Raw genomic sequence first — 17865 nt, 5'->3', positions numbered from 1 at the left:
TATTTGCTTCCAGATTCAATGATTCAAAAGCCCTGGAAATGCTCAAGCTGTCACTCCAAGTTTCAAATCTATTTTAGAGACATGGGCTATGAGAAGCTGATGGCTCAGAAAGGTTCTGAGCCTTTGCTTCCAAGCTCAGCACCTGGAATGACCTACAGACAAAGCTGGCTTTGGGTCTCTGCTGAGAAACCCGCTGCATCCCCAAATGACTTGTTGCACTGGGCGGCCAACACCAACTCTTCCAGGTGGGAGGTTTTATTATGTTTTACAACCATGAAAACATAGGAAGGTGGCTGTTACAGCAAACACTTTGGATACAGGAATCGGCCAAGCTCCCCAAACCCCACCTTTGCAGCCTCTTCCACACGTCTCTCAGAGATTGTTCCTGGAGTCCTTCGTTTGCAAATTCAAGGATGTTGGAAGTAGACATTTAAAGTAGCAGGAACACCATCAGTGAAACAGAAGCAGAAGTACGATGACTTTGAGAAACAACTGATGAAAAACACTACAGAAAACCATTTCTAGTGTGTTATGATGTCAGGGTGGCAGATGTGCCCAGGGCTTAGCGTCCATCCTCCCAGGACACTGGTCATACGGGGCCTTCAGTGATCCCCTCCAGAGGCAAGCTGGGTGCGCTGTCTGCTGTGGGTCTCTCCTCTTTCTTCAGCGAGGCTGGGACTCGCAGACTAACGTAGGGTTTATGGCAAGCTGTGTTGGCCAGAGGAGGATAGTGCTGTCTGTAGCAAATGTATGCAAAAATGAGGCCGATGACTCCGCCCACAAACGAATCTAGGCAGGAAACAGCAGAGCGGGAAAAATGGGTTACTATTTGTTCAAATGTGGCCAGTTATATTTTCCAGAAAGCACTTCTCCTTCCTGTTCTAAGACCTGGTTTGCTTATAGGACCCCCTGAAAGACTAACGGAAAGAGAAACCACGGTAGTGGCCTCTGCAAACTGCCATCATTTCTGGCACTTAAACATTAAAAAATGAGTACTTGATTCTTTCTTCCCTGTTTTTTGCTCTGTCGCCCAGGCTGGAGTACAGTGGTGCAATCTCGCCTCACTGTAGCATCCACCTCCCCAGTTCACGTGATTCTCCTGCCTTAGCCTCCCAAGTAGCTGGGATTTCAGGCACGTGCCACCACTTTCAGCTAATTTATGCGTTTTTAGTAGAGACAGGGTTTCACCATGTTGGCCAGGCTGGTCTTGAACTCCTGACCTCAAGTGATCTGCACATCTCGGCCTCCCAAAGCGTTGGGATCACAGGCGTGAACCTCCACACCAAGCCCTTCCCTGTATTTCTTTAACTCACACCTGAGCATTGCATAAACTCAAATTTGTATTCCTGATTTTTGAAATCAATTCTAAATTCTGGAAGAAAAATTCAAGCCATCTCTGTAGGATCTAAATATCTCGGGAGCTGTGTGTGTGTGTGTTTTTTTTTAGTAAGTTCCCACCAGTGTAATATTGCTGGTGTGCTGCTGAAAATCCAGCAGGTGAAAGGGTCTCTGCCTCATGATTAGTGGTTTCCCAGGGATGAATTGAACCTTCTGTGTCACAGACAAAGTGAATAAAACATTTTAAGACATGCCTGTGTTGGCAAACTCAGCAGACCTATGGCAGGAAGGGCTCAATTCTCTGACAGCTACAGATCTTACCAGCTGGGAGGCGAGAGGGGAGCAGGTGAGGCAGGGGGGTACATCTGCAGGGAATACCAGCCCTCTGCCCCAGGGAAGCCCCTTGCCAAAGAGAACATTCAGGTAGTTCTCAATAGAGACCTCATAAAAACAGCTCACACCAACAACGCTTGCTTAGTATCTGTGTGTGTGTTCACTTTAACTGTCTATGGGTTATTTTTGCTGAAAAGATTCTAGTCTAGTGGAAAATCTCCCCTAACCAAAAAAAAAAAAAAAAAAAAAAAAAAAAGGGAACTCTTTCAAGGTTGCTGTCAGGCTGAATTGCCATTCTCCATTGGGGGGGTCTCCACTTTCACAGTTATTTTCTTGTTGAACCATACAGACTTCCCGTAGACAGGCAGGATCAGCCCCATTTTCCCCAAAAGAATTGGGCTTGAAACCTGGAGTCCTGATCCTGTAGTTGCACTGGTCCGTGGTGCTGTGCACACACCCTGGCGGGTTCATTCCAGGCTCAATAACCACATGACTCTGAGGTCCCAGCCTTCAGGATGCAGCAGGCCCATGGGCTGAGAGGTGTGTCCGCCTGCATTCGGGTCGGGGCCAATGGTGTTCCTGAAGGATCAGTGCTCAGGGTGGTAAGTTTTCCAACACTTCTCAGTAAGCAACACACTGTAGAGACTTCAATTTAAGTCACAAACTAATGTGCCTCTGTCTCCTGTAGGTGACATTTTGAGTGGTTGTCAAAGAAATGTATCTTTCAAGAAAACAAGCTGCTCAATGCTTAGAAATGTGCATTGCACCTATCAGTCATTTTTTGTGATCCTGTTATTGGTATCCTGGTTCTATCTAGATCTAACAGGATAATTTCTGAGGACAGGGACAATATTTTCATATTTCAGTATCGTTCATAGAACTGTTTCTACTTTCAGAGTTTCTATGAAGCTAATAGAAAAACATGAAAAGTTCTATAATGAACAGCTTTATCTTCTTTAAAACAAATTTAGTAATTTCATGCATGTAATTTTATTAATCTGCAATAGCAAAGCAGGAAAAGAAGTATAAATAAAAGAAAAGCTTTTTTATTTTAGACATGTCCATGATGACAGCATAAGCTTTCCATGCATGCAGACCCGGGACCCAGGACACTGCTCTGGAACTGGACTTGGGACACAGCGGTGATGTTCTCTTAAGAGTAAATAGGCACAGCCATTCTCCTGCTTGGCTGACTCCTTCCCACTGCTGTAAGAGAACAGCCAAGCCCCTGTATCATTTAAGGCTGCATCCCTGGCCCTGCCAACCATCCCAGCTATTTCCCCTTCACTCATCCTACCGAAGCCATGGTCTTCCCTTTAGTTCCTCAAATACATGTGCTGCTTCTCCTCTTGGGGCTCCACATGTGCTGTTCTGATCCTGGATTCCCAGGAATCCCTTCTCCTCATGCCTTCCCCTAATCAATTTCTATTCATATTTCAGAGCTCAATATCATTTTTCTATTCATACTTCAGAGCTCAATACCCTTGTGCAACATAGCCTCATCTGACCTCCAGACTAGACCAAGTCTCCCAGTTACACATGTTAGTAGCCCATCCCCACTCCCTGTGCAATTAGAGTGGCGAACAATGACAAATTGTGCGACTGTTTAATATTTAATGCTGGACTCAACTCTATAAGGGTTGGCCATTGGTTCCTTCAACACCTTGGCCAACACCTCGCTCACAGCATAACTATGTTTGTTGAGGGAAATGGATACATAGTAACTCAGGGTTAGATTGGGTTGCTGTCCTGTGTGTTTTTGGGTGTGCCCCTTTCCCATTCTGGTCCTCTTGATGACCTCATCAGTAACATATTAGCATGGAACCACACGTCCAAGGTGCCTAAGAGGACTTGTTATATAAATGTTCCAGGAATTTGATCCTGAGTCAGCCTACTAAGGTCATACATTGAGATTATTTGGAGACTCTACCAAGGTGCATTAAGAAAATAGGTCATATCCCTTAGCACTTTGTGGGACCAAGGAGGGCGAATTGCCTAAGCTCAGGAGTTTGAGACCAGCCTGGGCAACACAGTGAAACCCTGTCTCTACTAAAAATACAACAACAACAACAACAAAATTAGCCAGGCATGGTGGCATGCACCTTAATCTCAGCTACTCGAGACTGAGGCAGGAGAATTGTTTGAACCCGGGAGGCAGAGGTTGCAGTGAGCTAAGATCGCACTACTGTGCTCCAGCCCAGGTAACAGAGCAAGACTCCATCTCTTTAAAAAAAAAAGAAGAAAGAAAAAAGAAAAGAAAAGAAAAAAAAATAGGTCATATCCTCTCGTTGGTTGAGATAAAATATCAGAAACAAAAGTCATTCTAACTGATCAAAGGGAGAGACCAAATAATTGTCACTGCTTTCTCCCCATACTAGTTCAAACGTCCACAACTGATGAACACAGTGTGACTGCGCAGTAGCTGTCTGGCAAAAAGGCAACGAATACATATTCGTGTCTGCTCAGACTTGGTGAGCAGCCATCAGAGTAGGGGGGATTGGAGGACAGCAGGGAAAACAAGCGGCATTACCAAGAATGAACAAGAAAAGGAAGTAGCAGATCCATTCCCAAGAGAAGAACTGTTTGGCCATTTGGAGGCTCCTGGGGCTGTGGTAAGGTAACCACCACTTATCCTCACCCCCGATCCAAGAATCTTCAATGCTGAGAAATCCTAAGGCTGACATTGCAGCTCCTACCAGGGCAAGTTGCTTTGCCTCTCTGAGTTTCCTTATCTCTCAACTGTGGATCTCAGTATGTGCCTCAGTAAGTTGTGATGATAATTTAATAATATATTACTTCTAATGATTATTTCATGGAGCATGCCAAAATAGGACATAAACATAGTATCCATCCTTGTTATCCTTTTCCCATTCCTCTCACATTCCACTCCAGAGCTGCTGGAGGCTTTCTCATCCTGCCCCATCCTTCTCCTCACACAGCGATGCAGCAGCTTACAGATCTCACCTCTCTGACATGGCTACATTTTCATAGCATTGTAAATAAACTTCTAAGGAACTTAAAAACACATTTGTCACCCAAGAAATTGTAAAACCATATGTACCATGAATTCTGGAGCAGGGCCAGAGGGCGTAATTAGCATGATTAAATGAAGTTGCTTAAATGAAGAATCTCTTCACTAGCTTATGGCCACCAGCCTATAAAATGTGTCAGGCCTTTTACTAGTTCAAGGTCTTAGAGTTGCACTATTGTTTTGTTTTTCCTCTAACCCCAGGAAACAGTCCCATGAGGTATTTTTATTAGCATCTAAAATGAGCCACAACATCTGCAGTTGAGCCATTGACTAAACAGACCAAAGAGTAAAACCTACAAATAACACCATTCAACATTCTATTTTCTGTAGCACAGCATTTCATTAGGTGGATCATTGACCAAAAGACATCAAACCATCCCAAGGATGTTTCCCAGACTTACTGACATAGCAGCATGCATGGAAATGACAATTCCTGCCAATTCTGTTTCCCATTTAATGGAATGAGTGAAAAGTGATATCACAGGTGCTATGGGAGTTATCAGAAGTAACAAGGGCAATGAAAGGTCTATCCAAGCTGCTTCTCAGCAAAGTCATTTTGGGGTTGTGTTTATTACAAAGGTGGTGAACAAGATCCAAACAATAACTTACTTTATGAAGGAGCTTGTCATCAATTGCCTCAAGTGGGCTATTGCTATTTTGATAAAATCGCATTCGTATCCTCTTGATAGACAAGCAAGTGGGGGACAAGAAAGCCCTTATTGGGGGAAAAACACTTGGGATTAACTTTGCCCCAAATCAACTGGACGTCTCAAAAGGGAAATAAATGGATCTCAGTGTTTTTGGAATACAAAATACTTCTGTCTCCTTACGTAGCACTGATGCCATTCATTCATACACATGCACTGCATATGTATCAGGGGTCGGGCATGATGGCCAAGCCTAGGGCACAGGCTGAACCAATGGGACAAGTCCCTGCTGTCCCAGAGTTTCCAGCAAAGGGACAAGACAGACACTAAACAATGACAGCCTTATCAGCAATTTGCAGCTATGATAAGCACCATGAAGGAAACGTGTAAGGGTCTGTGATCTCACCCAGTACACAGACTTGGGCTATTCCAGAGCAGAGGTTTTGCTGAGGACATGACCCTCAGGCTAAGACCAGAAGGATGAGCAAGAGTTAATCGGGAGAAGTTGAGGAGTAGAGGAAAGGAAGGCACTGGTGGTTTTCCAGGCAGAGAGAAGGGTGTGTGTGAAGGTGCTGATGACAAAGGAGATTTGGTAAATCTGAGAAACTGAAGGTAGACCCATCTTTTAAGAGAGGGGTAGTGTCTTTGTAAGACTATAGGACACAGGTTGACCAGTCATCTGGTGTGGGCTGGAGCAGAATGTTTTCCATGTCCCTTTGTGGCTCTGTGGAGCCCTCAGCATGGACCTGGGGCCCTGCTGTCTCTCTGGGCTGCCATCTATGCACTCTGTGGCCTCACACCTACCACCAGTGGGGTTTCCTGTTTCTGAATCTATCTCCCTGACTACATGTCATTATCTAGGACTCTGGGATGTTTCATCCCTATTTATTTCCCAGAACTCAGCAGACTTTTATTCAGTAAATGGGGAACTGACATGAGCTGAACAACATCTACAAGAGGCACTAAAGAATCAACATCACCAGCCACAAAGGGCCACACATTGTGTGGTTCTATTTATATGCAATGTGCAGAATAGGCAAACCCACAGAGATAAAAAGTAGATCAGTGGTTGCCAGGGCCTGGCACACAGAACACCAAAGAAAGCTGAGAAGAGACAGGTTCCCTTGAGTAAAACAAAGGAAGGATGCCAGTGAGACTTGGGAGCAAGCAACGTCCACCTTCCCTGGGAATTACATCATGGGGAAACACCAGGAGGCAGGAAGACGGCAGAAGTCCTGACTGAGAATGCCTCTCTTGAGGCTGAAAGCAGGCTATGCAGTGGACTTTGACGGGAGGGAGGGGTGAGCCAGGGGCTGAGGCTTCTCACGCTCTCCTGGGCACCAATACAGAGCCCGGTGGATTGAGATGGGCAGCCAAAACTCAGAGGTTCCCAGACAGAGGCGGGGGTTGGCAGCCAATGGTAAATGTGACTGTGGGCCCTGCCACACAGAGCAGCCAACTGTGGAGGGAAAATGAGGTGAGATCAATTCACTCGGGCTGAGGATGGTAGAGGGAGAATCTCAGTGTTTTTGTTCTACCCAGGCTGGCAGGCTTTTGGTGGGAACAATCATATTGTTCCAAGGGATCTTTTTCAAGTCACTTCATTTAGAAAATCTACAGATTGCTTCTGACAGCACAAGGGAGGCCTGGTTAACAGTGTGTGTCCCTCAGCCATGTGTGTGGGTGTGGGTGTGTGTATGTGTGTGTGCGTGTGTATGTGTGTGTGCGTGTGTGTGTAAGAGGCAAAGGCAGACAGAGAGATGGAGACAGAGACAGAGGGGAGGGAAGGGGAAGGTGTTACTCAACGTAAGGCTTACATGACATAGCTGGATTTTCACCCCTCCCTAACTCTGTTTATCTTTAAGAAATGGGGCCCCTGTGGTAAAAAGCTCCCTTTGTAACTGGACTACCTGAAACTGGTAAAACCAAGATAGCTGACAGAACAACTTCAAGAAGACCTCAGGCTTCATTATAATCTAATTTCCATGCTAAATGGCACTCTCACTAGCACCATGACAGTTGACAATTGCCATGACAACAACTGGAAGAAGCCATAAAAGGAAGGCAGCACTCTGGTTCCCAGGAGTTCACCATCCATTTCCAGAAAAAGAGTCGACTATTCCTCCCCTAGATTCTACTACCTGACCTCTTCGTTAGAGAAACCCTACATTTTAATCCCTTCACCCCTCACTAACTGAGAAGTTCATCTGAGAGCTGTGTTCCCCTCTCTCCCTCCCTCCCGCTCTCCCTCCCTTCCTTCCTTCCTTCCCTCCTTCCTTCCTTTCTTTCTTTTTTTGACGGAGTCTCACTCGGTCGCCCAGGCTGGAGTGCAGTGGCGCAATCTCTGCTCACTGCAAGCTCTGTCTCCCAGGTTCACACCATTCTCCTGCCTCAGCCTCCTGAGTAGCTGGGACTACAGGTGCCTGCCACCATGCTTGGCTACTTTTTTTGTATTTTTTTTTAGTAGAGACAGGGTTTCACCGTATTAGCCAGGATGGTCTCAATCTCCTGACCTCGTGATCTGCCCGCCTCGGCCTCCCAAAGTGCTGGGATTCCAGGAGTGAGCCACCGTGCCCAGCCCCCACTTCTCTATTCTTTGGCCATGGAATAAAACTTATTCTGCTTGATGCTCACGTTTGATTTCACGTAATGGCTCTGTCACACTGAACAGGGAATGATCCCATCCTTTGGGGCTACTGAGTTTATCAGTAACAAAAGGAAAGAGAACTCGAGAGAGTCCTGTGAGTTACAGAATGTCATCAGGCTTTGAAGCAAGGGTTTCTCCAAAGGGAATAGCTTCTGCCTGGGCTTCTTGAGGCCAGAAGTATTTTGTGCACATGAAACAGTCCAGCACAATATCCAACCACCAAAACACCTGCATTTGCAGGGTCAGTAATCTCCTGAAGTTTGGTAACTACATTTAGTTCATTGCAAATCACAGACCCTTCACAGCCCAATCCGGGAAAGCAGGCGGAGGCAATAATGGCCATCTTGAAAACTTCAACCCAGTTAGACAACTGTGTCTGTATCTGACCGAGACACTTGCCAACCTTAGTCTGGGTGGGAATAAATGACTGCTTCATTCTTTGAGACCGGTTTCCCTAGATTACATCCAGAGGGGGGTGTTCTTTCTTATAATGAAACACCACTCGGGGACCCAGGGCTGCTTCAAATGACCTATAAGTAGAGAAACAAGTGTTTAAAACGTTATCTCCAAACCTAAAGTCACATGGGGAGAGCCTGGTTTCAGGTGCAGGGACTTGAGGGGTCAGGGGACCTCATTATTAAGTCCAGTGATAGAGCAAACACCACATTCCTGGCACTAGTAGCTGTAACCCTCCATTTATGAGGAATCGTAATCACACAAGAGCGTGAATAGAGGCAGAAGTCGGTTTAATGACATGCTCTGCTCTTTGTCTGCATTTATTTTCTCTAGCAGGGGGATTCCACAAGTCTGAGCACCGTTAAACACACTGTCAATCACAAAGGGGAGCTTGTTTGAGAGGGTACTGGGCTTTGTAGTTAGCATCATCTGTGAAACTCTCCAGCTTCCAGTTGACCTGCAAGCCAGAATGTCACAAGGACACAGGGCATATCAGCCACATAGAGATTTAGTATTGATCCAGCTGGTTTTGTGTCTGGGGAAGTTCTGTTAAATGTTTCATGTGTCCTTCCCTATGCCATGGCCTGTGCCTCTGTATTTTCCTCACTTAATAAAACAATAGATTTGTATATTTGGAGTGGGCTGGGGAGGCAGAAAAGACCAGGGGGTGTCAATAACAGAAAATAACCATGATAGTGGAGAGAGAGAGAGTCATTGGAGATTATGGGCTATTTATTGGATATGATGTGTAATCGAGTAATTGGATGTATTTCTACATTAGGCACAGTTGCTTAAATCAAAATTGAAATGGAGTCATAAAATCTCACAACATGAATGCTGTTAACTAAAGTCTATAATGAGGGGGACTTGAGTTTTGCTGATGCTAATGGGCCTCCATGTGAATTCTCACCATGATGGATGGCCCCCGCCCACAGTCACTGGGCAGCTCAGTTCACCAAAGGAAAACAAGTTATTTATCTTAATCAGGCATCCTGCCTCAAACATCCACCTACACTGCAGTTGAAGACCTCACTCTGCCTCCCTCCTCCCAACGGGAAACCGTTGAGGGCTCCTTGATTTCTCCCTTAATAATTGAGTGTTGAATTAACAAAACTTTCCACTCCCAGAACATTGCTGCTTCTTAACATGTAACAGGGAAAAGAAATATGGAACTGGGGTACAATGTAGAACAGGGGTTCTCAAACTGGGCAGTATTGACATTTGGGTTTGGATAACTCCTTGTTGGTGGGCAGGGGGCCTTGCGATTGTAGGACATTTAGCAGCATCCCTAGTCTCTAACCCTCCACCCATTGGATGGCAGTAGCACCTACCTCTCAAAGTTGTGACAACTAAAAAGATGTCTACAGACATTGCTATATGTCCCCTGAGAGGTACAGTCAGCCTCTCCATCACCCAGTTGAAAACAACTGGTGTGGACAGTGGCAGACAGCCGCATGAGGGGGGAACTCAGGTAAAATGAGCCTGACTCAGAGCCCTTTAGAGTATCCAAACGAAGCTGTGTTCCTCTCCTGGCTGACTCCAAGGGTATAAGTTGAACAGATAATGACAGAGCTGAACTGGTCCTTGGGCTATATCAATAACCTGTACCAACAGATGCACGTTCAGTTTTGGCTGCAGAAGTCTACCATGATGCAGTTTTGGTTTGATTCCCAAATATGGTTTTAACCATGACTGAACATAAATTCTCTTGCTTTGCTTTCCCAACAGCCCACAGAGGATGAATATTCTCACTTGACTGCTCATAGTTCCTTTCTGTGCCTGTTGGATAGTATGGTTGGTTTCAAAGCCCCAGTTGCCAACAGGCCTTGGGTACACCAGCTGCAGCATAAATTCACCACTCTCTAAAGACAAGAGCTGTGATTCCACATTCCTTTACTCTGGCCACGTTATACTACCACAGCTAGGAAATGAGCAACAAAACAGGGTAGAGTCAGAGAGTGCTAAAGACAGGCCAGCCTCACATCTTAGGTTGTCAGTACTATGCAAAGGCTCTTACTGACTCCAAGATAAAGGAAAAACTGATTCAATTCTGAAACCCCCAAATCATTCCTCGAATCCAAAGTGACTGAATAAAAGTGAAAACCTGGCATTTGTAGCTTACAAATAAATCATGTTCCAAAAAAAAAATGTCTGCCTCCAAGTCAGTTGTTTGGGAAACACAACGCATCCTTCCTTAGCGAAAATGTACTAAGCAACAATGATACCACTTTGCATGTGTGTAGTAAATTTCCATTTACAAAGAACATTTGGACCCATTATTTCTTTCAATCTGCGAAAAGCTCTGTGAAATATTTAGGGATTAATTGTTCCTGCGCTCAAAGAAGAAACTGGCTCAAAAGGGATCAATGAGAAGCAGTCCATAAAAGGCCATTTGGCCCATAATATTCTCCATGGGGAAATGCCCTAACCACATATGTGGAAAACAATTCTGTGGGAAAATATTCCCAGTTCCAAGGGGGGGCTGTGCCTTTGTTTTTGTTGGCCCAGTGACTCTCTCCATCCTTCCGTCTCATGATGTGGCTTCTTATCATCCAGCATTTCATCCGAGTCATTGATTAAAAACAGAACAAGGGCAGGCTCAGACCTGTGACCCTCTTCTGACCTCCCCCATCAGGAGGGCCTCAGACCTTAGTAGCACTTGATACTTGCTGTGCTGTCCAAACCATGTCAGCATCTCTTTCCCTATACCCTTCACCCTTCAGCTCAAAGCTAGGCTGGGGTCACAGGACACCCAGAGCATGAGCTCCAGGAGGATATGGGGGTAGGGATGAGACTAGAAAGGAACAGGAGAAGCTGGGCAGTGCTGAAAAGAGCACAAGGTCTCCAGAGAAGATGAGGAAGGAGGGGCTCTCAGCTAGGAGTTCCCCTCAACTCTGTCCCCATCCATTGCCTCATTACCACTACAAAAAAAAAAACCTGGAAAAGGTAGGAAAAAAGAAAAGGAAAAGTCCTGCAAGGCAGCTGGCTGCAAAGACAGAGAGAGGGGGGAGATGAACAATGCCCAGCAACAGTTGGAAAACAAGAAAGGGAGAGGAGGTTTGGGTCACAGACCTATCATGGAAGCCCATTCATCCAAAGAAGCTGGATTCAGGCACGTTTTCTTTGCTTTGTTTTGTTAAAATTGACACATATGGTGGAGCTCTTTCCCAGTGCTTCTTAGACTTCATCAGCAATGATAGGCTTGCTTAACAACCATGACGATTCTAGACCACTGCTCCAGATGCACCTTAACAACCATGACGATTCTAGACCACTGCTCCAGATGCACCTCTAGAGAGTCCAATTTCTAGATCAGGGCAGCCTGATCAAGGTGATCCAAGGATTCCCCTTGGGAAACCCTGCCCTAGACCCCACGCTTCCCAGAGGCCACACCTCCTGTGGACATCACCTCCGTCTCGGCTCTCTGTGTGCTCTGGCAGGTGGTGGTTTTCTTTTAGACAGACTGTGAGCTGCAGTTTCTCTGCAGAAGGACATGGCATGGTTTAGTTATATTTCAGGAACAAGCCCCTCCCTTGTTTTGTGTTATTTGGATTTTTAACAAATATTCCAGGACTGACGTGTGTGTGTGTGTGTGTGTGTGTGTGTGTGTGTGTGTGTAGGCAAACCTCACCCCAGGCTTGCAGCTGTGGCTTGGAGCATTACTGGAATGAATCCCTGGCTGGATATACCTTTCAGAAGAGCATCCACGGTGACAAATATGTCCTTGTAGGCTGGATTCAATAAGCAAAGGAAGCCAAAAACCACTTGGCACTAAGTCTGAGGACTGAGGCAAGTGATCCAGCAGGAAAATCACATTTGGGTCTCAGGCCAAGGGTGACTCTAAACCAAAGGGCCTGACATTCTGGCAGGACTCAAGCAGTCTCCTGGAGCATGAAGGAGGAAGAAGACCTCCAATTCTTTCCCCAAGAAGGCCAGACCTCATTTGAACCAGCATATTTGCTTCAAAATTATATCCACTCTGTCATTTCAGCCTCCTCTGGTTTCGGACAATGGGCACTTAGCTCCCCACAACTGGTGCATTTCTACACCCATCCCTGGAGGAGAGGGGCAACCACGGTGAGGTCTAGTCAGGCCCTGGGCAGGGACTCACCTTGCCAGTGATGCTTGTAGTCACACATGCGGGACAGGGCAATCATCATGGCGCAGTACAAGGGCAGGATGGCAGCACAGAGCCGCCAGCTCTTTCCCCGCCCACTCTCGGTGAAGCAGTGCAGCTTTCCCGCCAAGTAGAACGTCGTGAAGCCAAGGCCTGAAAAGGCAACTGCCAAACAGAAACAGCAGGTGTTACTCTAGCAGGTGGTGAGTGGCAGGGAGTCAGAGCATGCTGGGCATTCCGTCTGCCACCTTGCACACCCTCAAGGCCAAGGCCATGTTGGCACCAGGCACTCTCTAGGCAATCTGTGCTCCTGCTAGAACCAGGCTGCTATGAAACTTTCAACCATAAGAATAATCTTCCAGGGTTACATGTGATCAAAACCTATTTTATTTCATCCATTCATTCAACAGTTATTTCAGGAGTCTCCACTCTGTGCTAGACAGGCACTGCACTAGATGTGGGGAAAAAAAGATGCATCAGATATTATCTCTGGAGTCAAGAGGCTCATGGTCTAGTTGAAGGACATACCATACTAAGAGATAATTTTAATATAATGTGATACATTCTATAAGAAACAAGTACATACAGAGCAAAGGACTGTGAGAACTGCTTAGATCTGAAGGGTATGGGAAAGTAAAGGGGCTAGGATCAGCCCCAGGTTTTTGGGTTGGGAGACTGAGTGTACAATGGTGGCATTCAGTAAGACGGGGCCAGCAAATGCTACAAAAGAGTGAGTTTCATGGAGAAGTCAGTGATGACAAATACCTTGTTTTCTGTCCGAAATAATGGTTATTGTTTTTTCAGAATTGCAAAGAAAACTCATGGCTGTGCTAAATCCATTGTTGAAAGCGTGGAGGTCTGAGTGTAGCATACATAAGCCCCAAGCTTTACTTACATCCAAGCAGGTATAAAACATAGTTGGGAGCTCAGTGAGATTTAAGGTGGGAAGGGCTTAGAACAATGGTCCTCAACCAGGAGGTCCTCAACTCTCCAGGAGGCTGGAGAGTTGGCTCCCATTGGTATTGACCCCATCCTGAGCCCTTTCAGGAGGAATAATGAACTTTATTCAAATCAGGTGGCTTAGCAAGTTTATCCACCTAATTACAGTAAATGCAGGAAGCACAAAAAAACTGCCCTGGGGCTTTGTGTGGTTAGGGATGAAAGTCTCCAAGATCTGAATCAGAGGAGAGGCAGCCTTGGGTGTTGCCAAACTGGCATCTCTTAGGGAAACAAAGCAGCAAACAAATCAATGAATATAGTTGAGCTGTTGAGCTATACAGAGTCACCTCTAATACCTGGGAAGCTTTAAAAAATACTGATAGCCAGGTTCCATTGCCAGCCATTCTGTTTGTAGTGGTCTGGTGGGAGCCGAGAGAAAGAGAGAGAGAGAGAGAGAGAAAGAGAAAGAGAGTGTGTGTGTGTGTGTGTGTGTGTGTGTGTGTGTGTGTGTGTACTCCCCAGATGATTCTAATGGCGGCCACAACTAAGCTTTGAGGCTTTCATTGAAGGCAGGTGCTACAGCTCCCCATCCCTCTGGACACCAGTCTAATCCAAACTTTCTTCTTGATTAGAAAGTACTTCTGAGGGGGCAGAGCTCCTAGGTAACCAGCCCACACAATGACTTGGCAAAACAAGTATTATAAATATTCTCAATGCCAATACACCAGCAACTTTAAGAGACTGCCCAAAGCCCTGAGCCACAGCCTGAGCATCATGCAGGCATTGGTGACAAATGCAGATCCTCAGATCCAGCCCACATCTACTGAGTTAGAATCTGCATTTCACAACATCCACCAGCAATCTGTGCACACACTGCACTTGGAGAAGACTTGGCCTAAAATACATTCATTATCTTTGTAAGAGACCTTGGAACGTCCATCTTAAGAAAATAATATAAAATACAAGGGAAATCTAGAAGGTTTTCTGCTCAAAGTTATTGATAAATATTGAAAAACTGAAAGTGATCAGTACAGAAGAACAGATAAGCAAGCTGTGACATTTCCATGTAATGGACTATGATGCAACCATGAAAACCACGTGATTCACATCTACAACATCCGATCTTTGACAAACCTGACAAAAACAAGAAATGGGGAAAGGATTCCCTATTTAATAAATGGTGCTGGGAAAACTGGCTAGCCATATGTAGAAAGCTGAAATTGGATCCCTTCCTTATACTTTATACAAAAATTAATTCAAGATGGATTAGAGACTTACATGTTAGACCTAAAACCATAAAAACCCTAGAAGAAAACCTAGGCAATACCATTCAGGACATAGGCATGGGCAAGGACTTCATGTCTAAAACAACAAAAGCAATGGCAACAAAAGCCAAAATAGACAAATGGGATATAATTAAACTAAAGAGCTTCTGCACAGCAAAAGAAACTACCATCAGAGTGAACAGGCAACCTACAGAATGGGAGAAAATGTTTGCAATCTACTCATCTGACAAAGGGCTAATATCCAGAACCTACAAAGAACTCAAACAAATTTACAAGAAAAAAACAAACAACCCTATCAAAAAGTGGGTGAAGGATATGAACAGACACTTCTCAAAAGAAGACATTTATGCAGCCAACAGACACATGAAAAAATGCTCATCATCACTGGCCAGCAGAGAAATGCACATCAAAACCACAATGAGATACCATCTCACACCAGTTAGAATGGCAATCATTAAAAAGTCAGGAAACAACAGGTGCTGGAGAGGATGTGGAGAAATAGGAACACTTTTACAATGTTGGTGGGACTGTAAACTAGTTCAGCCATTGTGGAAGATAGTGTGGCAATTCCTCAAGGATCTAGAACTAGAAATACCATTTGACCCAGCCATCCCATTACTGGGTATACACCCAAAGGATTATAAATCATGCTGCTATAAAGCACATGTATGTTTATGCACATGTATGTTTATTGCGGCACTCTTCACAAGAGCAAAGACTTGGAACTAACCCAAATGTCCGTCAATGACAGACTGGATTAAGAAAATATGGCACATATACACCATAGAATACTATGCAGCCATAAAAAAGGACGAGTTCATGTCCTTTGTAGGGACATGGATGAAGCTGGAAACCATCATTCTGAGCAAACTATCGCAAGGACAGAAAACCAAACACCGCGTGTTCTCACTCATAGGTGGGAATTGAACAATGAGAACACTTGGACACAGGAAGGGGAACATTACACACTGGGGCCTGTCATGGGGTGGAGGGAGGGAGGAGGGATAGCATTAGGAGAGATACCTACTGTAAATGACGAGTTAATGAGTGCAGCACACCAACATGGCACATGTATACATATGTAACAAACCTGCAGGTTGTGCACATGTACCCTAGAACTTAAAGTATAATAAAAACAAATAAATAAAAGAAAACCACGTGATTATGTAACAATATAGACAACACTTAGGATGCATGCTGAGTGAAACAAGTAGGACCCTAAAATGTAAGTTCAAGAAAATCATTACTATAGTACCAAACAGTGAACAACCTGCAGCTTTTCCAAATTATCTCTGATAAGAATGTGCCTTCTTAAAAGCGATTTTGGTTACAAACACAAGATTATACCAAAGTAGAACTTTTTCAGCAACCAAATTAAACAAAGTTACAGTGGCTTAAAAAAAATTTTAATGGAATATTAAACCAGGTTTATCCTAGGTATAAAAATGCAGCAAAAGAAAGTAAATGCAAATGTGAGTGGTGTGTGCACTGAGACATTTCTGCATAATGATTAGCATTCAAACATCAGAGCCGTGCCAATATATATTAAGTATTCTGCTGAAAGTAAAAATAAGTGGGAAGAAACCACATTGCTCAACCCTGCTCTAGATACTGTGGAGGAAGGTTATTAAGGGGTTTACATGATGTTCCAAAGTGGCCCTATTTGGCCACCATCCTAGCAAGCACAACCACCTCTTAAATTCTATCCTCATCCACTTTGCTCTGTTCCTTCTATTAATTTCATTCTTCCTTGAGGTATCTGAGTGGGAGAGGAGGCTGGAGAGTTGGCTCCCATTGGTATTGACCCCATCCTGAGCTCTTCCAGGAGGAATAATGGACTTTATTCAAATCAGGTGGCTTAGCAAGTTTATCCACAGAATTACACTAAATGCGGGAAGCACAAAAAAACTGCCCTGGGGCTTTGTGTGGTTATGGATGAAAGTCTCCAAGATCTGAATCAGAGGAGAGGCAGCCTTGGGTGTTGCCAAACTGGCATCTCTTAGGGAAATAACAAACAAAGAAATCAATGAACATAGGGCAGCTATTGAGCAGGAATTTCTGTGTCCCCATAAAAAATGACTTGGAGACTTTAAGACATATGAGTCATCAGCTCAAGCAACCAATACTGCCTGCAGCACCTCCGGGCACATCCAGGGCATGAGGAAGGGAAAGGGCCGTGCAAACCCTCCACTGTCAAGACCTCGGGCAAATGGTTTGAGGTGAGGTTCTCAGGCTCCTCCTGATCTCTCTGTCTCAGGAACTCGAATTTGGCCAGCATTGGCACCACAGGCTCTGACTCATTCTTTGGAGGGCAGGTAAAATGTATTCTCTCCCACACGGTGGGAGTCAGGACCACCACTGCGACCTCTCCAAAATGTTGGAGCCTCTGCCTCTTTGAAAAAGAGGATAAATTATTCCAAGCCATCTTTACAGGCTATATGTAAGAGCCTAGATCCTGTGAGCACCCAGCAGCAGCCAGTCTTCCTGGACACATGCTACTGGGTCTTTGAATATTTTTTTAAACATCACTGTGTGCCCTTACTTTCCTAAGTTACATGATGAGGCTCCAATTTCATGCTAAACCTTATCCTTGTCACTTTCTTACTGATATTTATAGTTATTGAACTAACATAATATCCTTTGACAAAGGACTTCTGGCCCAAGGGCATGTCTGAGCTATGGGAAGCCTTGGTTCTCTGCACTCCGGTTTTTCCAGTAACTACTTGAGGAAGAATGAGACTCTACCAACCTATACTGACTTAGTATGATTTCATAATTTTTCTGCCATCTCTTCCTGGCAGCTAAGGGGTTGGGGACCAAGATGCGATCTCTCCCATGAGCCATCTCCTACCCAACTCTGAAATCCTAGGACTCTAAAGCATCAAGGCTCAGATTCAAGTTCAACTGGGAGGAAGAAAAACAACAACAACAAAAAACCAGGAAGGCTGCCAAAGACATGTTTTCTGACTCTAGCCATAGGGCATCCTACTCTCTTCTCAAAGAAAACAAGCATTTGACACGCTGTGAGGAGGGGGAGGGTGTTGTATAATGTTTATTCTAGCATTGAACAA

The 17865-nt window shown here is 44.9% G+C and overlaps 1 protein-coding gene across 4 annotated transcripts in view; it reads right to left on the bottom strand.

The window, feature by feature from the left end:
• Positions 1-237: 237 nt before the first annotated feature.
• The window catches only part of PLPP4 (phospholipid phosphatase 4), a 136052-nt gene continuing 118424 nt past the window's right edge, over positions 238-17865 (bottom strand). For 2 of the 4 annotated variants that reach the window (XM_007964268.3, XM_038009617.2), the window contains 2 exons: positions 12564-12734; positions 238-789 (listed from right to left, as the gene is read on the bottom strand). In XM_007964268.3, the coding sequence (XP_007962459.2) occupies positions 590-789; positions 12564-12734 (371 nt within the window). In that variant the 3' untranslated portion in view covers positions 238-589. The remainder of the gene's footprint in view (positions 790-12563; positions 12735-17865) is intronic. The other 2 variants (XM_038009616.2, XM_073019402.1) reach the window with 1 other exon arrangement.

Source organism: Chlorocebus sabaeus, chromosome 9 (genome assembly GCF_047675955.1).
Source record: "Chlorocebus sabaeus isolate Y175 chromosome 9, mChlSab1.0.hap1, whole genome shotgun sequence".
NCBI lineage: Eukaryota > Metazoa > Chordata > Mammalia > Primates > Cercopithecidae > Chlorocebus > Chlorocebus sabaeus.
This window is presented reverse-complemented; position numbering and strand designations above follow the sequence as displayed.